Source organism: Cyprinodon tularosa, unplaced genomic scaffold, assembly GCF_016077235.1.
Source record: "Cyprinodon tularosa strain WSP-4 unplaced genomic scaffold, ASM1607723v1 ctg138, whole genome shotgun sequence".
In the NCBI taxonomy this organism is placed as follows: domain Eukaryota; kingdom Metazoa; phylum Chordata; class Actinopteri; order Cyprinodontiformes; family Cyprinodontidae; genus Cyprinodon; species Cyprinodon tularosa.
The window spans coordinates 929,940-954,652 of record NW_024038200.1 but is presented as its reverse complement, the minus strand read 5'-3'; the positions used below and the strand labels follow the sequence as shown (position 1 = coordinate 954,652).

The following is a 24,713-nucleotide window of genomic DNA, read 5'->3' as shown; positions in this document are numbered from 1 at the left end:
TTTCTCTCACAGAAGCGAGTACCTCAAGCAGCTGTTTAGGAATGTCTTGGACAGACTCTGATGGAAAAAGATCTATGATTCTTTAATATTTTTGAGTGATGAAACTTTATCTACAACATTTGTCGACAGAAAAATGTAGTTTACCAAGTTCAATTATGCATCACGAAGCTGCAAATCCTGCCGAGGATAAATAATGAATTAAGACAGGAAGCTCTATTGTAAAAAGAGTTATTTACTTCATAGTCACACAGAAAAACTATTTAATTCTTTAATAATTCAATATTTGAGCAGTAAAATATGCAGTTAATGCAATCCCAACAATTTTTAAATGGATCAAAAAACTTATTTAGATGAACCTTAGACCCCCCCTCCACCCCAAAATAAAAAATATACAAATGTATGTAAGTGCTCTGAAATGTAAATGAAAAACATTTCATTCTTGTTTGAAAAAAAGCAAAAAAAGCAACCTTAGAGCTTGCTGGAGGAAACACAAACATATAGAGAAGCTGTACTGCCTGAGGAGAGAGCGCTGACAGCTCCTGAATAAAACTGCAGCTCATTTTAGCCACAGCAACACAAACCCAGATGAATGTTGGTTCCAGATGCAGAGCGCTGGGAGAACATGGCTGAATCAAGACAGGGGACTCTATCAGATGAGCTGACTGACTGGTACAGTTCAAGCCGCAGGCAGGCTATTAGGAACACCAGGAACCCGCTTTGATAAAAGACCAAGTATGCAATGAGGAAATTGAGCAATTAGCAGTCAGCCAAGCAGATCACATTTTATTCCAGTTTATCTGTTTCTCCTTTCTTTCTTCTCTTGTGCAAACCAAACGTCTATTGTGGAAGAAAGATTCTCTCCATCGCTCTCTATATTTGTTGTCACTTTTTGTGGGGAAGGCAAAGAGCCCTTCCGACTGCCGCTGAAGCCTGACCCACTTTATTCAGTCCAAGGTCTCCCCAGCGACTGTCGAGGAGCGGAGTGGAGACTATAGCTGTAAGCCGGTGGGTTTGGCTCAGGCTAATCCCTGGAAGTCCATTATTCTCGCCAATTCAACGAAGCCCTCTCTCTGCAGAGGTGCATTAGCCTGTCTGCTAACCTGCCTCCCTGAAACCCGCTGCCCACAGACACACACTTTAGTAGAAGGCGAGGGGCACACCGCACCATATTAATCTCACAGTGTGTCTCTGTGTGCATGCGAGTGTGTGGCCAGCTGGCAGCGGGAACCAACCAAGGCAGTTTGTTTTGCAGCCCTGGATGTGCAAACTGTTTATTGACATTTTCTGTGGTTAACAGAGAAAAGTCACAGAGCATGGATGCATGTGCTTGTTCGATGCAGGAAAAAATGCCCATTCAGCAGCTAGAAAGGGATCTTTCTCTTCTCCATCCTGGCTTTCTTTATTTCTCCATTTTCTCCCCTGGAAAAACTGCAGCCTTCATTGTTTCCGTCATGCGCCTTCTCTCCCTACTTTTTGCTATGCAGCGTGTGTTTAAAGGTGGTATATTCCCATGTGCCACTGCTTCCCGTGTCCTCTGTCAGAGAATGTCACACACTCCTCATTTGTCATTCTTCTCAGAGCTCAGAGGATGAGCAGGGAAGGAGAACTTGAGGTGAAAACTCAGAAACTTGTACGTGATACATATACACATAACATATACAGGCATTAAACGGAAGATAGAGTCAAATACATACATTTATAAATATACACACATACACATACACACTGCCTCTGCCTTGGCTAGCCATCTCTGTCTAATTAGGAGGCAATAATCCGCTAGAGAAGAGTCATCAAATTCAGCAAAAAAACAAAACAAACACTCCATTGGCGGAAATGCATGTGTGCATACCGCCCCCGGACACGCACATGCATGCAATTCCACACATCCCACCGTTACGCAAATGTCAACCTTACATAAGCCCCATTAAGAAGAACACCATTTGGCATGGAAGGAGAGGAATGCGTCTTTGTTTTGCCTTTGTTTCTGCAGATTTGTTTCAACAAAGCCATTAAACATTCATTGCCTCTGCAGCGACTTGAGGTGGCTTCCCTGGCAGCCAGAAAGCTCGCCACTTCAAAAGAGGCATCGAGTTAAAAATAGCTACATGTTCCCCATGCATAATGAATGGCCAGAGACGGTGCTAACGCTAGCTCTTTCCAGGAGTGATCTGCTACGCTCCGTTTGGCAGTCTTGCCCCCCCCAACCACCAGCACCAGCGTTCTGAGGGAGCTGTCCACAGACAGGTGCTCAGAGTCAGACAGTATTCCCACGTAAACATCCGCAGACCGATTCCAGTCCGCACCGCCGACATCACTCCGTTCCCGTTCACCCGACACGCTTCACTGGCATCACAAGTCAGGTCTGTCCACCTGTTAGTTTAGGTAATGGTGGAACACTTTAGAGGAACACACACATGCAAACAGCATGCACCTTCCTGAGGATTATCTCACTGCGGTCACTTTCTGCCTGGCTTGGTAAGGCTCATTTCCTGCCCAGCATCCCCTCTCTGTTGGTCTAAGCAAACACACACATTCAGACAGGCATGCACTTTCACGGCACGTGTAAATCCCGCCGCCGTTTTCTAGGTGTGTGTTTTTCCTTTCTCGCACCACCCATCCCCCGTCCTGCTTACATGCCAGGCTCTGCTTATGCAGTGCCAGACCGCCACTCTAAACTCATTTGGGTCGATTTTAATGGATGCCCAAAGCCAAGAACTTTCTCCACACCCATTAGATCCGCAGTCCTGTCTGGGAAATGTGGCAATTTGCAATTTCATCTTAATGTTGTTCTCCCTCCAACCAAATATCGCTCCTTCACTCTCTAAGCTCTCATCAGTTTACCTCTTTTCATTTCTTCTCAACATCTTTGACTTTGCAAGCATCTCCCTTTCAGTCACTTTCTCCGCCTATTCTTTGCTGCTGTGCTTTGATGCTACTCGTCTCGCTCTCCCTCTTTGCTTTTTTTTTTCATGCGAGATGTCTCATTAAACAGCTTCAAAAGTCAAACTTTGACTTTCTCTATCTCTGCTCCCATTTGCCTCTTTGTGGCTCCTTTTCCTGCCTCTCTATAAGCTTTTTTTCTTTGCTTGCTTGCCGGCTGTGCGTACATGCTCAGCGCAGGCTGAAAGAAGCGCCCCAGAACACAAAGTGTGGGTGTATGCGAACAGGAATGAGAGGAAGAGAGATTGAGGCCTGCAAGCCTCACTCTCCCACTTTGCCAGTGTCTGCCATTAGGGTGTCAGTGGCAGAGTGAATTTATTTGCTGTGCGGTTACTGGGCTAATGATTGATGTTGCCCCAGCAAACAGTAAACCAATTAGAAGGCTGATGTAACGTCATTTTAAAAGCCTCCTAATCACGTTGCTCTTGAACCTGGGACCCGGGCCTTCCCTAATGAAGATTTATACTGGATCAAAGGAGAGCCTAACGCCATTAACAATAGATTGTATTCCACCAAAAATCACATTACGACTTCTCTGCCCACCCTGCTCCCTCCCATCAGGCCTCTGCTAAATATATCTGCTGATTACAAGTGCAGATGCACAGAGGAATGGAGAAACGAGGCAAAGAGCGGGAAGGGGAGGCAGAGAACCGAAAGTTGGCCCACAATTGTTCAGGATAAATGCTCGTAATGATGAACAAAGTCGTCGCTGCAGATGTTCTTCTGTCTTTAGGTGTACAAGGCTGGAAAAGAGAGCTGACATACATTTAGAGGGCTGGAACAACCAGTAGCTTCTAGTTAGAGTGGCTCAGGTTATCCTGAGCTATCTCTATAGTTCTGCTGCTATAGGCTTAGACTGCTGGAGGACATAGGGACCCCTTTTTCATCATTCTGCTTCATTCTATCTCTATTCTCCCACTCTGCAGAATCTGTTAGTTCAATCTCTAACGTTCTGCTCTCTCTGCTTTTTCTCATAGTAGCTTCATCTGGTCTGTTCCTGTTTGGCTGTGACTCCATCCTGGAGAGAAATATCAGCTGTGCTGCTGCCATCAACACCTTTGTTTCTAGATGCTGGAGCTTGGCCTGTTTTCCAGTGTAGTCCTGTTTCTCTGACTGTGACTAACTGGATGTGCTCTCTTCATCCTCTGACATGGGAGCTGGCTCGGAGCTCGTCTGCCTGGCTGTGTGTTTCCTGGACGGGGCCGCCTGTGGAGCTGGTTGACAGTTGCCTTTTGTATCTATGCTTCTTTTTCTATGTCTGCTTCTGTCTCTTTGAACCCCAGTGGGCCTCAGCAGATGGCCGCTCACACTGAGCCTGGTTCTGCTGGAGGTTTCTTCCTGTTAAAATTGAGTTTTTCCTCTCCACTGTCGCTACAAGCATGCTTAGTGTGAGGGATTGCTGAAGAGTCAATGAGTCGATGCAATCAGCTGGTTTTCCTTAGATAGAAAACTTTGAATCAATCTGACTGGATGATCTGGTGAACTGGAAAGTGAACTGAGATGACATGATGTGAATTGGAGCTATAGAAATAAACTGAATAGAATTGAATTGAATCTAGTGATGAAGAACACAGAGTCAGAGAAAATAACTAGTTTGTCTCTGCAACTCTTATCCTCCTGCTGCCACTTAGAATTTTATCATCCCCTTTACCTTTCACCTACTGATGGATTATTAATTTCACATGTGAAATAAGAACAAGCAGAGCAGCTCATTGGTGTCTGTGTAACTCTGCGGTGCATTAGGGTTGCTTTCCATTGCATCATTATATTTTTTGGTGATAGTTTAAAAAAGCAGCAAGGGAATATTTTAAAGGCAATACCTTCAAAAGTCAGGCGGTTTCTGTTCAGATCTGTCATGTGAGACACATCATGACTTAAGTTAACCATCTGGAATAATCTGGAAAAATACAGTTTTATTTATTCTGATTAGTTTTTTTGTGGACGGTGCTTTTTTTTTTAATCATAGTTGATTTCTACTATCTTTGCTATTCGGGTTTCAATCAACAACTCAATAGTATTTGCAGGGCAGACAAAAAGAAATTCGATGAAAAACCAGAATTAAAAAAAACATACTTTTTTTTTTCTTCCTATTTTCCCAAAAATAAGCCAAGCATGCCATATTTTATCTAAAAACTTAAAAGTGTGAAACGTGCATTTAAAAGGAATCTGAATATTACAGTAGATTTAAAACTTTATAAATCTGCTTTTTAAATCTAAAAGGTTTTGCATGTTTGCTGTTATCCAAAGAAAGGCATCCAGTTTACAAATTCCTTTTGGGCTTTATTTAAAACTAAAAAAAATAGACAAAAGATTCCCCATTTTAAGCAAAAAATAAAAAAATAAAATAAAATAAATACATAAAATGGGTTGTTATAATTTTTTGGAACTGATTTCTTCATTTAAACAAGTTTATTATGTTAATTGAAGCAGATTTTTGTGCAAAGTTTGCTTTTGAGAAAAAAGTACCTGAACAGATGGGGCCCCTTTTACTATAAAAAATAAAAGAAAAAGCATGGATGTTAAAAGATTGGTTGTTTAATTGCAGTTGGTGGAAGCAAAGAGTCAAATCCTAATGGAATGAACTAAGAACTGTTATTATATTTACTCACATTGTTTGATTTTTTTCATCCTTACTGTTCTTAGCATATATCTTTACGAAGTTATTCTATATATTGTTTCAGTGAAATACGGCTTCATAGTGCATATTTTCAAGTGAACTTCAAATTCCTTATTTTTTTCACTCCAGTTTCATACATCTCCCATTCAAACTTAAAAAAGCATTTCATGTGTATTAAAGTTTCATTCCTGCTGTTATATTTAACAGCTCTCAAACAAATGTCCTCCTCTCCTGACTAAACTGTTCCTCTGCTCCTGCTTGGATCTACATTACACAACAATTCAACTGTGACACATTTTCTCCTCTGCTTTTTTTGGCTCGAATGTTGCTCTGAGGATTTCTTGAATGAAAAGTTGCAACTTATATGTGATCCCAGGCATTCATTCATCTAAATATTGCAAACACACTGCAACAAATAGATTTTTTTCTTAAATTAAGCGCATTTTTCATTGAATTGAGCGGGTGAGTGAAATACTTTGCCAATGGAATAAGACAATTTACATTAAAAAATAATTAGATATTACACACTAAATAGTCTTAGATTACATTTACATTTTTGCAGTGCGTTTGCAATGTTATTTTAAGGGTTAACATACTCATTCCATCAGCAGATCATGTTATTTATCCACTCAAATTAAGGGTAAATAAAGTTATTTGGAGATTTCTTTACTATTTTTAAGTTCTTTTTTGTGTTGCACTGTTTTGTTTAAAGAATTTGAAATCTATGCTAGCACCAGGACTAAATAAGAAAACAGAACAAACAAATTTGAGCAGTTCAAGGTCAGGGGATTAAATAGGGACCAGGATTTGGATAAGATATGAAAACAAAGACGAGACGTATGAAGAGATAAAAATGTAGCTGGAATGAGCACACGCTTACCCGAGGAGGAGGACTGAGCCCGTAGCAGGTACGAGTCATCTCGGTGGGGCTCCAGGTGAGAGTGGGTGGAGTTTTTCTCCAGCAGAGGAACCTGGCATTCCCTGATGGGGGGGGACGGACCAGGGGAGGGGTGGTGAGGGGCAGACGAGGACGACGGAAGGGACGGCGGGAGCAGGGTGGAGGAGGAGGTTGGAGGGAGTGGGCGACCTGGAAGATGGAGGGAGAGGAAGAGAGGAATATGTTAGACAGAACAGATGGCTGACAATGAAATGAGGGTCGGTACATTTTCCATGAGTAATGGGCAGAAGCTTTCAGCGGGTAAATGTAGCAAAAACTACCAAAATAACTTTTTAGCCATAAAGATGGCATCTTTCTAATGCCAAAGAGGAAACTAAACTAAGAGAAACTTCTGTTTAATTCAATTTAAATGATGAATCAGTTTTGAAGAGATGCACTAATTGCCTTTTGCAAACGATAAGTCATTTAAATGTGAACTCGAAGCACGCCTTCTTGCATTGCTGGATCTACTACAGAAAATGAAATGTAGTAACAGGAATTACACCGCAGCCTTTATTAGATAAGCCATTCAGTAAACCTGTAGGCAAAAATCGTGCTTCTCCTGGATCTTTATAACAGGAGTATGAAGCCGGTTCAATTCAAACACAGAAACCTGTGAAGGCTGATGGAAAACTCTCTGCTGAGCAAGTGCCAAACCAATGTCATTCATGTTTTCAGAAAATTTTTATGATCATATTCTATATTTTAAGGAAAAAAAAAATAGCACAGTCCTTAGTTTTTTCATAACGTAAAAAAAAAAAAAAGCAAAATTACTGGGGGTTCTTACCCCCTTATGCTGCTATAGGATTAGACTGCTGGAGGACATAGGGACCCCTCATTCTGCTTCAATCTATCTTTATTCTCCCACCCTGCAGCATCTCTTAGATCAATCTCTAACATTCTGCTCTCTGTGCTTTTTCTCATCGTATGATCCGGTGCACTGTAAAGTGGCTTGATGTGTTGTGAAATGGTGCGATATAAATCAAATGAATTAAATTAAAGATAAACACTGGTTCTGCCATCCAATCATGTTTTCTACTAAGCATTAGCGACTTATGAACTGGTCTGCTGTCACTACATTTTTCCTCTTCGCATTTAGTTCCCTGTTAAAACCATAAACAGAATTATATTAGTAAATTATTTTTCTCCAAAACGCTTATTTTGGCCTAGCAAAACAGATGACCAATCTTCAGAGATGGGAAGTAACGAAGTACAAATACTTCGTTACTGTACTCAAGTAGATTTTTCTGATATTTTTACTTTACTTTACTACTTATTTTTATGGCAACTTTTTACTTCTACTCCTTACATTTTTACACAAATATCTGTACTTTCTACTCCTTACATTTTAAAAAATTGGCTCGTTACTTTAGTTTTGAATCATTTCAATGGAGTTACCGTTATTATTTTTCACGTCATCAATACCAGATTCAATCTAATTGGATGGGAATCTACGTTGCATTTGACGCACCACTACAAGATGAATCCACAGATTCGGCGGTATTCATTGGCGGCAAATCATTGCAGCTTGGTGGCGGTGGCGTTAGCATAGTAGCATGGACGACCAGATGATTGAAAATGAACACAACGGAGATCTAGTCCTATTGGCAGACATCCATTTAAAATGTAGGCAACGGCATGAAAAAAGTGGTTTCTACTTTTACTTTTATACTTTAAGTAAATTTACAAGCCTGTACTTTGTTACTTTTACTTGAGTAAAGAAGTTTAATCAGTACTTCCACTTTTACCAGAGTATTTTTCAACAAAAGTATCTGTACTTTTACTCAAGTACGGAAAGTGAGTACTTTTGCCATCTCTGCCAATCTTCCCCAAAGTGGCTGCTATTTCATTGAGTGTGATCAACAGAAAAACCACAGCTAACAGAAGTCCACTCCCAACTCTCCTTAACTATCCGTCTGTCTGTGCAGGACACAACAGGACACACGTAACGGTGTCCATATACAGTACACTGAACATGTCAATAAGCCATAGGGAAACATGCTGTTTAGTGGGACCCTAATTTTAATAAAGTCTTGCGGGGTGAGACCACATTTACAAATTAAAAAGACAAAAAAAAAAGGGGAAAAACTCACAAACACGAATTTCATTCGATTTTTCTTGTTAGTACAAGTATGGGTTGTTTCCTTTGTCAAATTTCATAAAGTCCCATTTCACCATGAACGGTTGTTCACTAGGGCCTACATTTATTGTTTGATTGTCCTCTACGTGGCTAAGTCGAAAGAAAGTTAACAGTCAAGTCTTTAAATAGTTGGAGCCATGGGATGCATGGACACAATCAGGTTGTCCCATCCACCAGAGGGAGGAGAGAAGGATGAAGACAATTCCCACTACTCTCCAAAGGTTTGAAATCAAGGACAAAGACAAATCTAATAAATTCTATTTAGAGACAGCTCAAAATATAGAATAATTATGGCTGCCATATTTGCAGCTCAATCAATCAACAATATGGTAAGAATGAGGCCACTGAGTCCAGCGAAACCACTAAAGGACTCGGGTTATTAGAGCCACTAATTAGGTAGTCGACCAAAGACTTTCCAACTTCCATCTTCTGCTGATTCTAAAGTTTAAATTATAGTCCTGGGTTCTGGTAAACCTTCAATATTTACTATAAAGTTAAAAAATGTTTTAACGTTCCTTTTGCCAATAATGAACTCATCTGGAACCCCTTTGACTTTTTCTATAAAAGATTTTTTTACCGAGCAAAACAAGAAGATTGCTGAGTGTTGTTCATTGATACTTTCAAAATATATCGACAGCATTCTCTGTGCTTTTGCTGAATATTGACAGAAATGACAAACTAAAAGTCAAAACTTGCAAAGTGCCACACTCACAGACTTCTGTGCTGAAGACTAACATCAAGGAAAAAGGTACCGGGTCGAAAAGAAAGGGAGGAGAATCAATGCTGACATAATTTAGGACCCGTAACAGTTGGGTGTATTTGATGGCTTACTTGCTTGCTCGTCCTGCATCAAAATGAAACACATAAATCACTTTTGTATCTGCAAATGCTGCTCTCTGTGTCCTGCTTGCTCTGTGGAGAAATTCTGGAAAGGAACAGACGCCGACCGGTGATTTTTGTCCGAGCTGCTCCACCTTGGAGCTTTGCATCGCAGAAACCAGAGCCTGGATCGATCCACAGCCCCACGCTAACTGCACCCCGGAGAGATGCCGGCCTTGTCTTCTGTTTAGGTATGTGCACGTGTGCCTTGGTGTATGTGTGTATATATATATATATATATATATATATGGTCAATCTCGTCAGAGCAAACAGAGAAAAATGGATAAACAGTGGCAAAGGAAATACTGCAAGCTGACAAGAGGGAAAAGGAGATAGAAAAAGGAGGGACTATGACAGACGGAGGAGGAGGTGTGAAGAAGTTAAGGTCACAGGGGTATCTAAGGGAATAGAGACTAAAAAAAAAGAAAAATAGAGATGGAGAAAAAATAAAGCATGGAAAAAAGACGGACAACAAGCCAAAAAAAGGAAGATAACTCTTTACTGCTAAAGAGGCCCACATTCAAACATGCATGAACTTTATTGACATCCCGTTCCTTCATGAATATGCTTGGTCTGCCCACCTTCACAGCTATGGCTGATTTAACTTCTCTGGCTAGTCTGTTCACAAGGTTTAGCAATGAGTTCATGGGAATATTTCAATGTTCTCCCAGAACATTTGTGAAGCATTTCTCAGGTCAGACACGGACATTGGATGAGAAAATGTAGCCTGCAGCCTTCTAATTCACCCTGAAGGTTCCACTAGTTTAAGGTCAGGAATTTCTACAGGGCAGGCAATTTCCTTCAAACCAAACTTCTTCAAATGTATCACTATTTGTGCTCTGGTTCATTTTCAATATTAAGTTGTTCACAGCAAAGCAAGTCCATGAAGTTGTCAAAAATATTTTGGTATTCTGAAAGCCTTAGGAGTTCACTGGAAGTACAATGCCCAGCGTTTCCCAGAAAACCAGGGCAGAAAAGTCATTACTCCTCTAAATCTGGCACAATGCTTTTGGGTAACTGCCAAACTTAGACTCTGTTCAATGCTTTAGGAAACACATCACAATTGTTCTGTAGCACAATCTTTGCATGCATAACACCACAGGAAAACCTAATTCATTTAGGGATATAAAGTTGGTAGTTCCTCAAATAATCTGATAAAGATCAACTAGTGACAAATTAATTATAATATTAAGTCATTCCCGGTTGGATTAATTGATCGCAGAGCATTCTATTGATTCCCACTGAACTCATGTGCATGACCCATTATCCCCATTTACCCTCTGAAACCCTTGGTTCCTTATGACCGTTTACATCTTGCACGGTTCCTCGCCCCCTAGAGGTGATCTACGGTACTACTGTCCTCTAGAGGTAGAGGAATTTTGCAGAGAGTCAGGCGAAAAAGGCAGCCTTTGGTGAATTTACTTGACAGAGTCAGGTTTTGGGAAGTGGATACGACAAACGATAGTCTATTCTGGGCTTCCAGATGCAGGAAATAACGACAGACGTCAAAGTTCATCACATTGCTAAGCAGATATACTGGAAACTTGTGTTGCACCAATGCCATTTTTGGCCCTGATACCAATACCCGATACCTGGCTGTGAAGTATTGGCCGGTACCAATACCATCTGTTTGAAATTGATGTGTGTGTGTATATATGAAGAACTTTATACTACTTGGATGTAAAATAATTGCCACCATGGCTTTGTCAAGCTGCTGCCTTCCTTTGTGAAGCAGGAAAAAAGACTAAAACAAAGTGAATCCAGTAGAACTTTTTATTGCCTACCTGGAATGGGTGACAATAGTTGAATAAGCTATTGTTCCACTAAGAGGAATGACTCTTAGTGGAACCTCCCTACATGTCAGCTTTAGCCACTACTCTCTCCATTAATTTAATTTCAATTCAGTTTATTTCTATAGTGCCAATTCACAACACGTGTCATGTCAAGGCACTTTATAGAAACCATTCAATCAGATCTTCCAGTCAGACTGATTCAAAGTCAGAATTCAAATTCATGGGCTGCATCCTCGGAAGTCCATATTCAAAGGCCGATTACGTCATAGCTAGTGTTGCACCGATGCCATTTTTTGGCCCCGATACCAATACCAGGCTGTGCAGTATCAGCCGATACCGATACCATCTGTTTGAAATTGATGTGTGTGTATGTATGAAGAACTTTATACTACTTGGATGTAAAATAATTGCCATCATGGCTTCATGTCAACCTGCTGTCTACCTTTGTGAAGCAGGAAAAAGACTAAAACAAAGTGAATCCAGTAGAACTTTTTATTTTCTACCTGGAATGGGCGACAATAGTTGAAGAAACTTTTAGCTCTGAAAATGCGTGACTTTGGTCAAGTCTCCTGACTTGAAAAAGCGCTATATAAGTACAGGCCATTTAGCATTTACCAAAATGGTATCGGTGCCCTATTTGTTGGTACTCTCTGACACCGATCGCGCCATTTTAGTGCTGGATCGGGGCTCCGCCCGATACTGGTATCGGTATTGGTGCAACTCTAACCATTACACAGGACTAGGATACAAGATCTAATTTACACAGATCTAGAAACATTCGTGTGTTTCCTGCTCAACACACAAACATGTCTATGCATACAATGCAATAGAAAACCAAACACAAAAACACTGATTGTCACTGATAGTCGATGTTACGGCTGATTTATACTCAGAAACCAGGTCATCTGCGTGTGTGTTGCAGTGAGGCAAATGTGCCCCCACTTCTGCAGACACTTTGCTGCACCTTGTATCGTTATCGGAGATACACAACTGGCAACCGAATATAAATGTCTGAGATTTCCTGATTACGGAGGCTGACCGTAATCAGGAAATCTCATGCACTCTTTGTTATTTGAGAACCGAGACCGGAACTGAACCGCGGCGAGCCCTACTGATGAACTAGTACCATGTTAGCGCTGTTTCGTTGTGTCTGGCACGATCCATTTCAGTTGTACGTGCCATTTACACTCAACAGTTACCTCGGTTACCGTGCTGGGTAATGTAAATAGGACTATTATTTCTTTGTGTTTGGAGAGGAAGCCTGCATGCATAGGTACTGGATTTTATACCCCTCTGTTCACGGAAGTCAGTAGAAACCTAAGATCCAGTGATTTGGAGGATATCTCAGTACTTCTGGCAATGAGGCTATAAAAGGGGGGCTGACCAAGGTGAAAGGAGAAGGAAAATAATGAATAAGCCTCAGACATGCATGAAGAAAAGTTGATCAGTCAGTCCTAAAGTGATGTTGGGAAAGGATCTGAGCTATTTGCATATTTCACACGGCCTGTAATGGGGCTATTGGTGACAGCGGGCGATGAAAAACGCCTCTGTTCAAGAGCGATTTAGTGCTGTTGCCTGGCTTTATCACAACTTTGTAAGTCTGAACTTGTGTGCAGAGGGTTATGTGTATGGGACTGTAGTTATTAATATTTTAAATCACTTTAATTACAAAAAAGGAAAAATTGCACTAGTTGGCCAAAAGCAATTAAGGGAACTTTAATCTCCTTAGCAATTATGCTGTGGGGCATCCTTAACACAGTCATTTCTGCCCGCTACATTTCTAGAAAGGTCAGTGAAAATTGCTTTGTGTTATTAGAACAAAGACTTGGCAATGAGCTTACAGGGTTCCTCTTGACAATTTGTTCTCGGCCATCCTTCAGCCGCCTCCCCGGCCATCTGTATACAGCTCTCAGGCCTTCACTCCATGCCTGTCTCTCACTCTCAGAACCTGCCGTTCTCTTGCGAGTGTTGATTGGTGCGAAAAAAATAAGCATATCATGGGGGACATTCTAGGCATTCAGAGTCTGTAGTACCGTATTAAAAGCAAGAGAATTCCTTGTTGATTTGACAGCGAAATAAAATCATCCTCTGGGGTGAAAGCTAATGTATCTTTTGGTGACACATTAACTGTACCTGTTCTTTCCCTGACTGTTTTTCCTTGATGTCTTCCCTCTTTCCAAACCTGTCCTTCCCTCTTGGCTCAATCTGTCCATCCGTCCGGCCCATCTGGCTGAGGTGAGGAGCGCTAGGCCGAGGAGAGGGGAGCGGCGTGGAGCGAGGGATGGAGCGACAGCTGGAGCCCAGTCAGACAAGGAGAAACAAATTACCCTTCTAACGAGAGCCATTCATCATCTCTTCGTCTCTCTCCTTGTTCCATCATCCCTTCTTTTCTTCCACACCTCTCCTTTTAAAATGCATCACACCTGGTTGGCTAAAACCAGATCTGCCACAAGACTTTTCTCAGCGACGCTCTTATTTAGCTGGAAAGTGCACGTTCTGTGTGCTTTTTAAAGATAATAAGGTACAAAGTAGAGGGAGATGATGGGGGAGGGATGGGGGCAACATGATAAGGCTGATGTGAAATGATTGAATGAGCAGGAGGGAGACGACACATACCCACGCCGGCACACGGAGAGGCTCATTACCATGGCTGCTGTCATCACAGATGTTGGTCTGAGGGGGAGCTGTCAGTCAGTGTGTGCGAGACTAACTATATATGTAAGAGTGTGTGTGTCTGTATTCTTAGGGCTATTTAGACAGCTGCTGACACAATGAGCCCTTTCTCTCTTCGTCTTCCCAGTCCAGTCACTCTCTTGATACCTCCTTTTTATTTTTTTATAACTAAGCATTTTTATTTAAGCGTGAAACTTGTACACCTGTTGTCGCCTGTATGTGCGAGCAACAAACGCACGCCGCCTTCCTATGCAGAAATGTTCCTGCTCTTTCCCTTGCCTGCATTCATTCCCTCACCGCCTCCCTCGCTTGCCTTTTCTCCTGCAATCAGCTTGGTTATAGAAAATAAGCGGCAGGATTCATGAAGAGGAAAAGGACAGACGAGTATATGATTCAACAGACGCATTTTAATTAATAAAGTTGGACTCGATTGTATGGCTGGCTCTGTTTCTTTGATGTATAACAGAGCATCTGGGTTCTTCTCCTCGCCTAGAGCTATCCTCTGCTTGTGCTTAGTTTCTCTCTTTCATCTTGCCAGCATCAATTCATTGCTGCTCAACTAGAGGGATCCTAACTTCCTATACAGGCAGACCCTCCATGCACACTAAATGCCTGGAGCCTAATGCTCAAGATGCCTTACTTTCAATAGGAAGGGAAAAAACGGTGGTATGTACGCTTACAGCATCACGATGCTCTGCTCGACGTTACATCATTTGCCGTATTGACTTTGAGAGTCCTAGCTGGGGCTTAACAATCCAAAACTTAAAGATTTCTACTGAGAACCAACCCAGGTTTTCTGTTAGGGATAATCTTCATTCATTCATTCATAAAAATACTCTAAAATACCTTGGCTGTTAAGTACATCTCCATTAATAATAGCTTTTCTTTTTTTTTACCCAAGGTATAAAATATAAATTATAACATTTTATCACATCTCCCTGTGGAGTCAGATTAGTTATACAGAGATCCCTTTTTGTCTGGATAAAAGTAATCATCTTTATTGTGTAAGTCAAAAGGTTAGGAGAGAAGGAATGGGAAGATAAGGGGAAGCCTATATAGATAAAATTAATATGGTTACTCCTGTAAAGGGTCATGTTTGATAAAGGGGACATATGTCTATAATGGTGACATTGAGAGAAAGCACATTCATGGTAGAATGACACATCCTACCATAGTTCACTGACATCACAGAGGAAACTGAACCCACTGGAACCGTCCTAAAGACTTAAGACTCATTTACAGAGAGATTACTTCTTGGAAAAGACCTCATAATAAGCGCTGAGGCATAAGGAAGCACCTTCAGGGAGTTTATAAATATGAAAATACTGGACAAACAAATATCTTTAAATGAAAAGTCTGGTTGTATTCAGAATTCAAACTTCTGAAAGTTCTTTAAATCTAAAATGATTCCATCCTGTTCAATAAATGATCAGTGTTTTTAATTCAGAGTAATTTTCATGTGAATGTGCTTTACTGGAGGCATCCATGTTTGTCAAAGAACACTACTGCCACCTACTGGTTAGTGACGTCACGGTGCGGTATCGGCTGTTGATCAAGTCCCAGTGCTGTATCTGGTGTTTGTCACAACGCGCTATTATCCAAGTCATCTTGAAAACATTCTTCTTCCAAATGTTGGCTACATATTACGGGTTTTTTCTCTGGCCAGAAGTTCGATGGCAAATCCTCCCTCTTCAAGTTGGCGATCCAACGACCAACCCGTCCGTGGAGGATCAGGAATCAGAAAGGTGGAATAACTCTTTTTTTTCACTTTTACCCGATGTATTCCAGCATCCAGCTGCCATGCACGTGGACATTGTCAGTTTCACTATAGCTCTGGTGAATTTCAATGGTGAAGTCCTCTGGAAATCTTCAATAATTGTTGTTTATTGCAGATGTGTCTAGTAGTTCCCATTGATTTAGCTTGGAAAGCGGGGAGAATGGCGCTAGGCTTACCGCACCGTGACGTCACTGCTGGAAGATGGCAGGAGGGAGGGGCTACTATATTTGGGCAAAAATGGCCGCTCCCAGACTCAGTGATCACAACAAAAATGGTTATTTTTATGCTAAATTCATTTAATCAACGTGAACGTATTAGTTTTGGGTATAAATAATGATCCATTGATCATTTCCTGCTGACCATAATCTTCCTTTTAAAGATTTAAAGTGGAGCATTATCTCATTAGAATTTAAAAGTTTAAATGAAAAATTAGGAATAAACATTGATTCCAGCTCTTCCTAAATCTTTAAATCAGGATTTTTTTCATGCCCACTTCAGGAAAAAACATGTGAAGGTGGAGAGAGTGAGATTAAACTAAGATAAGATTAAGATCAGTCTTTTTTAACATGGGGACAGGTTATATATATATATCCTTAACATTGGTTCATATTTTATTTAGATAAGAATATTTATGTATTATGAATAATCAGCTATCTGTCTTTAACTCCATAAAAATGCAAAACTTTACCTTTGGCTTAAAGTGCAAAAGCAGGATAAAGCATCAGAGAAATTTAACTAAACAAACCCAAGAGCATAACTGCATTGCAAAGCTATAATTATCTTATCTTGATAACTTTGCCCTCATAATTGTTGAGTCAGACTTGTAATTCAAATTAAAAGGGGATTAATTACAACGCCCTCGGGAAGGGGTACAATTGAGAGCCATGCCAAGGTCATCTTTGAAGCAATAAAAGGCTTGTCGCCTCGTCCAGTAAGGTCTGACACTCTTGTCATCTCAAACATGAATTGTTTAAGCCTCCCTTCCAGCAATTCTTCCAACTTTCCTGCCGTTTAGGAAGCCAGTTTGTTGCACACGTATTTCTGTTAATCTATGGAGAATGCTACTGCTGATCTAATCTGTCTGGACATTATTTTTTAGATTTCTGAGGACCAATGAACAGGTCTTTCTCAGGATGAGTGGGGTCTGTACAGATGATATACAGTATGTGTGATGAAAAATGTTTTAAAGTCTCAAAGAGGTACTGAAAACCTGCAAAAAATCAAAATCTAGATGTCGTTTTTTCTTAAAATAATATGGAACAACACAATTTGCACTTAAATTAATAAAAAGCAAATGCATTGTCTTATTTAAAGTGCATATTATCTAAGAGTAGAAATACTCACATCATTGGCAAACTGTCTCATTTACCTACTCAAATTAAGGGTAAAATACTTAATTAAAGAAATATTAACTTATTTCTAGATTGTTTTTCCAGGGCACAGCTTTCACTGGAAAAAGGATCTAGAAATAAGCAAATTTTCTTAAATTAAGTGTATTTACCCATAATTTGAGTAAGTAAATGAGATAGTTTGCCAATGGAATGAGTATTTTTACTCTTAAAATAAGATAATTAGATAAAATGCACTTGAAATAAGACAATGCAATTGTTTTTTTCTTATTTAAGAGTAAATTGTCTTGTTCCATTGGCAAAATGTCACTTTTAACTCCTCAATCAGAATCTAGATTTGGATTTATTACAGTGTTGAATGTGATATTATGTATTATTACACGACACATTGAAAACCAGTTATATGTTCCTCTGGTTCAAAGGAAAGCCTTACCTTAACAGCTTGTCATTAAGCCAAAGGCTGTTAATAACAAGCAATTTTAAATCAGAGGAGCTCAAATCCCAAACATCTAAAACATATGGGGCTGCCCACTTCTTTAAATTTTGAAAAATCTTCTTCATTAAAAAATAAGCCAAAAAGAAACCCCCACGCTTACCATGTGGAAGTAAAGCGAAAATAAATAGCATGACTATGCTAACTGAAAAAAAGAAGAAAAAAATAGGAAGAAGAAAAAAGACTGGCTCAGATGTGACGTGAAATGACTCGGTATCAGGGAAAAAGAAAGAGTTGTTAATTACCATATTATGGAAAGCATCCGGCCTTTAAAGCCCTGTTGCTGTGAATTAGGCTCACACTGTTCATTTAGATCAGGGGATGATTCATGTCGTGTTTCACCTCCTCGCCAACATGTGCTTGTCAAGTTCGGATTAGGGAAGATGCCTGATTTAATCAAATTAATCCATCAGTCAAAGTCTAGTTATTTTGTTTTTAAAAATACCTATTTTGATTTGTTCAGCTGCAACTTTCGTATAGAAAATAATGAAACTACAGCTAACCTTCCTTTTAACTTTCACTTGCCCTTGTTAGCACTGCTTTTGCAGAATCTACTAAATCTTTTAAAAACAAATTCAGACATCAGGACAGATTAAGATGGGATTCACGTGTGCATTTATTAGGATGAATAATGCGCTACATGTTGCTGCAGTGAAAAAGGAGCCTCTTTTACTGCTATTACAGGATGTTCGTTGCCTCTTTCCTCACTTCTTTTTAGCTCCAGAAGAGAAGTAAAGGGGACAAACCTGACCTGACACAGAGCAGTACACTCAACCTTTACACCCCGGCGGACAAATGCGGCCCAGGATCTATCTGCATGTGCTAATTGAAACATGCCTCCCGTTGCCCGAGTATGCAAAGGTGTGTGTGTGTTTCTGCAGCTGGGTATAGCATTGGGATGCTGCAGCACACTCGTGCTGTCCACCATCGGAGATGCCCACTGTGTGACTCAGGGCAACTGGAGTGGCTGCATTACCATATAAATTACATCCATGTTGTTGCTGCCGCTGAGGATTGATGGTATTGTTATGGATTCTACGGGTTGGACCCTCATTGAAAACAATCAAACAAAAATAGCCTCCTCTCACATAAATACAAATGCACAAATAGCCTTTAAACAAGCGCACCTCCCTAATAGTGGATAGACACACACATGCATGGTGCATGTGAGAAGACATGAAAGCGGAAAGACCCTTGACCCAAGGTGCGGATGGAGAGGCACCTATCCTCTTAAGCTTCCATTACCTCTGAACAGCTGTCTAATGGCTGAACGAGGAGGAAATGTCTGCAGATAAATCTCTCTGCGGTAGTTTGCATGTGAGGAAAAAGTTGCTGTGCAAATCAGTTCTCTTTTATTGCAGCTTCCTTAACTAGCCCGCCTGTTAGTGGCAAAAGTTTCAGTGAAGATGCATATCAATTGGTTGAAAAGACGACATGATTTAGGGCCAAACGTCTACATTAGCTTGAAAAGTGAAACACCAGACCAGAAATGGGTGTTTAAAACTAGTGTTGCACGATACCGATACCAGTATTGGGCGGGGCTCCGATCCAATACTAAAATGGTGGTATCGGTACCAATAAATAGGGCACAGATACCATTTTCAGAGCCAAAAGTTTCTTCAACTATTGTCACCCATTCTAATAAAAAGTTCTACTGGATTCAATTTGTTTTAGTCTTTTTTCCTGCTTCACAAAGGTAGGCAGCAGCTTAAAAAAAGCCATGATGGTAATTATTTTACATCCAAGTAGTATGCAGTTCTTCATATATACACACACATCAATTTCAAACAGATGGTATTGATATGGTATCGGCCAATACTGCACAGCCAGGTATTGGGTATCGTATCGGGGACAAAACATGGCATCTGTGCAACACTTAAAACTGGGCTATTTGGTCTGTTGGACTTTTCCTCACTTTAGTCCATATTAGACGTAAAAATTATGTTAAAAACCAAGTTTTCAACGATCTGAAAATTACAGGTTTTCACCTTTCAACCCGATGCAGACGTCATTTGGACGTACATTATTTCGTCTTTCAAACATTTTTTTTGCACATTGGGTAAAAGCTGTAATTTACTGTTCTAACACCTCGGTCACAGCTGAGTTTCCTCTGTCCCCCAGCAAGCTGCATGTCTGGTGACATCAAGCTGGGTTAGCATTGATGATATCACCAGTATGACAGAAATCAGGAAAGTAAACAATGGAGAGCAGGATGGAAGGAAGCCAGGGCGTAGTCAGTGTGTTATATTGTTTCTCTCTATTATCTGTCTGAATCCCTCTGACCGGAGCTGCTCCATGTTTATCCAATGGAAACAGAGTTGTTTCTGCTTGACGTCCTCACGTTGTGTTCAATGGTATCATGTAATTTAGAGTGTCAACCTGGCTCTGGTGTTCCCACAGCATGCAGATCAGAGGCGAGGAGATTTTAAAGCGGGTCGCTTGTGAGCTGTTCCCACTGCCACTAAAAGCTCATTGTTCCTGGGTTTAAACTGGTTTTTCGGCCAGGGGGGGAAGGGGTATAATAAAGAAAGGTTTTCAGTAACAGTCCAGACATCAACCCTATTTGAAATCTGGTGACTATTATTACGAGCCGAGACAATGTAGGCATGTCAGTCAATTTTAGTTTCCTTTAAGAGGACTGATCAAATATTCAGACAGACGCTTGATGATGGCCGCCTCTGGATAAGAGATGTTTAACCAAATATTAGCAGGGATGTTTTTTTTCCCTTTAAACCTTTATTTTTAATTAAATAAACTAAGATCATTTTCAAATTTGTCATGTCCTTCAAAGTTTGATTGATATATTTATAAGTAAGTGCTTGTTAACCTGATTGTGTTTATTTTAAAAAAGCATAAATATTTCAGCAACTAAAACCTCTTTTGTGATAAAATGTTAGAATAAAAAAAGAGGAATTTTATAGCATCAGGCGGAAAACTTTCATATTTTGTCATGATTGTCAAAGTAAAAGGTGAAAGCTGACAGAAGAGAAAAAAAAAACATCTTTGATTTCTTAAGGAAGAAAAAAAAAAGACCTGCAATGAATGATGACACAACCACATCATAAGAGAAACTACTCTGGAGCTTTTGATATAACCTGATGTAAAAAAGTACATTTATGTTTTGACCTGAAAACACTTTTAGAGGAAGAAAACATATAAATCTGAGCAACAAGTAGTTGGAATGAAAAAATAAAGAAAATATTACATAAAGAATAAAAAGGCTTTATACAGAAGAGGTTTATTTATCTGTATTAGCGAACAAATGTCATTCAAAGTTCGAACAAAAATTAGGCGAATGCTTATCATATATAATAAAGATCATGATGTAATTAAAGTTAAATTAGAGATTAGGTTAAAGCCTTCTGATGCGGATTGAGGCAAAAATTAAACACGAACAAGAAATCATGGCGCTCCTCCAGATTCCAGGAATAAACTCTTACGGGTTTGTCACTGAAGCCTAAATCAGATGTTTACTACAATTACAGACACCCTGAATTTACTGCCTGATTATACCCCGCATCAATTTTGTGGTGGGTAGAAAATGCCAATGCAAGGACCACAATTTAGAGGGAGCAGAGAGACAAAGCAAAAGCAGAAACAAAGCAATCATCCAACATGAGAAAATACAGTTATCAAGAATCAAATGCATATGGAATGGCTTATAAAAAGGATTATAAACAAAAGGGCTTTCAAAATCCACAAGCGTGCAGTGCAACACACAAGCATACTGTAGGTATCCACACACATACCTATTGAACATAGCAGGGCGCCTCTGAACCGCTTGCCAATTGCCGCAGTTGCTACGGCAATATGGTTCGGCACAAAATTCGAGAACAGAAAAAATGAGGAACGTAGGGCAAGAAATCCATGCAAGAAAGAATTTAAAGGGTTTAAAGGACAAGTGTCTGATCTGCGGATCTTTCAGTTGGCAGAGCTGTGTTGTGAAATGCCCTGTGGTTGTTTGATATGCACTGATTAAACTTAATTCCACTGATATAAGCTGTCTGAGGTAGCATGATGTAAATCCTATGTGTCTTGTGTGGGTGAGTCAGCACTATCTCCTCTGACGGCGTAAAAGTCCCTGCTATCCTCTACAATGGGATCAGCCAAAAGGGAGATGATGCATTTCGAGCCAATGGATAATGACTGCACTGTGGCCTGTTGCTGTGAGAGAAATCCTCTCTTCCCTTTGATGTTCTCTAGCCTCTATTTATAGTAAGAGCATGAAAACGGGATGGAGAGCTGGGAAACACAGTAAGCAACATTATGTTCTCTATAACTAGCCTTCTGCTGTGCACTCTGATCAAGAATGAGAGCGGGTCGGCTCACTCGTGGAAACGTTTCGGCCTTCATTCTCCTGGACGTCAGCGGGAGGGAATTCACCGGTAGAGACACTAGGCAGTCGTCCGAGCAAGAAGAGGTCTGTTTGATTTCAATGCATTTTTTAGAAGAAAGGAGTAAAAGAGTTGAGGCAGAAAGAAGAACATGGGTAACACCTTGAGATGACTTATCACATTTTTCAGCAAGGAATAACCAATGATTCCGATACCTGAAACTAATACATTTGCAGTGATTTAATGAATTTAGTAGGGATGCACCATATTGTGATTTTGGCCGATATCCGATATGCCGATATTTTAAAACTCATGTAGCCGATAACCGATATCGATACCGATGTTAAAGCTGGACAAAAATACATAGTCATTGAAAATAGCAGTTTTGTTATCCATTACTGACACTTTGAAAAATAATATACTCAAATATATTTTCATATGCTGATATCAAATCGATTTTTAAAAACGCGGTATCGATCTATTTTACTTTCAAAATCTCGTGAAATTTCATCGTTCTGTTACAAACTCTCGTGATATTTAGTAAATTCTTGTGAGATTTTGTTAGTAAAATAGATCGATACCGCGTCAATATATCAACATATAAAAATATGGCAACATTTGGTGAATTTTTGGGGGATTTCGTAGCATAACGATGACATATAGCAATATTTCATTAGTAAAAGAGATTGATATGGTGTTTTTAAATGGCAATATATCAGCATATGAAGATATTGGGATATTTTAATGTATCAATATTTTTCCCTCGTCTTTAGAAGTTTTTAAGTCTGTAAAAAAGAAGTTTTTGAGGAAGAAGAAGAAGTAGTATTTATATATATTTTTTTTAGACTTTAGAAACTCAGAAGCTGATCAAATATCGGGTTAAATATCGGTGGGGGGGCCGATGTCCGATATTCAGTTTTAAGGCCGATACCGATAGGGGGCCGATTATATCGTGCATCCCTAGAATTTAGCGTTATTCATGGAATATTCTAATTTATCTAATGTTTTAATTTTTCATGTTAACAGTTACTTGACCAAAAAAACACTGTGGTTAAATATTCACATCTATATACTAACATTAAAGATGATAAATACAGAAATAATTTTCTCTTTTGAAAACTAGATTTTGTCTTATGGGGTAAAGAGAAAAGTCTCTGCAAGTCATCTATGAGTCTTCAGTGAAATGTGATACAGATAACTGCTTTAATAATAAGTAATTCATTTAATGTAGCTATTAGTACATGTAAATATGAATTTTATTTAGAATAATTACTGATGTGAGTAGGAAGGTAATGACAGTGAATAAGATGTTCGCCTCAGAACTCAAAACTGAAAGAATCTTTGCTTAATTTAGACGGATGTTTAAATTTATTTTTTCCTTATGTTCCTAACAGAGCACTTCGCTCTCAATCTGCAGGTTTACTAGTGGTTCCTAGAATTTCTAAAAGTAGAATGGGAGGCAGATCTTTTAGTTCTCAGGCTCCTCTCCTGTGGAACCAACTACCAGTTTTAGTCCGTGAGGCAGACACCCTGTCTACTTTTAAGGCTAGGCTTAAAACTTTCCTTTTTGATAAAGCTTCTAGTTAGAGTGGCTCAGGTTATCCTGAGCTGTGGCAGTCAAAGCTTTGGAAGAAGAAATGGTTAATAAAATCTAACAATAGTTCAAGGACATGAAGCTACAGCCTACAAAAGCAGCCAAGCCTCAGATTCCGGTTTGCATACCTTTTTAGGACCCACCAAACCCCCCCCCCCCCCCCCCCCCCCCCCCAAAAAAAAAAAAAAAAAAAAGTAAAATAAAATAAAGAACACTTTGAATTTCACTTTATAGGAAAAAAAACAGCAGAATTCTTTCTTTAAACATCTAATATACCTAAAAAATAATTAGATATTCAGAACAGCATCCATCTATTTGTGTCTATCAATCTATCTATCTATCTATCTATCTATCTATCTATCTATCTATCTATCTATCTATCTATCTATCTATCTATCTATCTATCTATCTATCTATCTATCTATCTATCTATCTATCTATCTATCTGCAGGGACATGCAACTGTCTTGCAACCTAACAATTAGCACAGCTTGCATCAGCTGACATCAGCTGACTCAGAGGAATATTGAACTCCCCGGTGCTAATGGACTCACCATGCAGTTGTGCTTCCAGGTGTATGCATAAGTGTGTGTTTTGGAGTGCTTGTTTGCGGCCCCATTTTGCACAAACACTCTCTTGCAAACGTGATGCAACTCCCCGGGGAGCAAACCTGCAAACCTTTTCAGCTCATAAACAGTTGTGCCAAACCAAGTGCAGGTAAAAGCCTACACAAGGCATGGCTGGAGGCACGTGGACAAGTCAAATGTTCACCATTGGACTGTCAGTCTCTCCCTCCACTAAGAACCATGGATCCATGAGACAAATAATAAATGGCAGTCTTTGTAGGCCGAAGCCAAGTCAGTCTATGTACAACGGGAGTGTTGAATGAGATTTTTAATTACTGCATGACCTGGGGTATATTAGCACATATTAATGAGGATCATTAACCTAGAGGTAACTAAGACCCCCCCTCCTTAACTACAACTGATAGCACCTCCTCTCTTCTGCTGTCTGGAAAGTCAGCGTGTGGATTTTTGTTCTTTTCTGTGTGTGTGTGCAAGTATTAGCATGTGGTAACACATTGGGGACTTATAGCTACTTGTGGGGACCTACGACTGGTGACCATGAGGAGACACTCTCCTCTTGGGGTGGTGGTTAGGTTAAGGAAAAAGGTTTAAATTAGCCTGA

At 39.9% G+C, this 24,713-nt stretch overlaps 1 protein-coding gene across 8 annotated transcripts in view; it reads right to left on the bottom strand.

The window, feature by feature from the left end:
- Window positions 1-24,713, bottom strand: part of tenm2 (teneurin transmembrane protein 2) — a 478,143-nt gene that overhangs the window by 138,288 nt on the left and 315,142 nt on the right. For 7 of the 8 annotated variants that reach the window (XM_038278102.1, XM_038278106.1, XM_038278104.1 and 4 more), the window contains one exon: window positions 6,438-6,644. The exons of the other annotated variant lie outside the window; for it this stretch is intronic. In XM_038278102.1, the coding sequence (XP_038134030.1) occupies window positions 6,438-6,644 (207 nt within the window). The remainder of the gene's footprint in view (window positions 1-6,437; window positions 6,645-24,713) is intronic. 8 annotated transcript variants of the gene reach the window in all.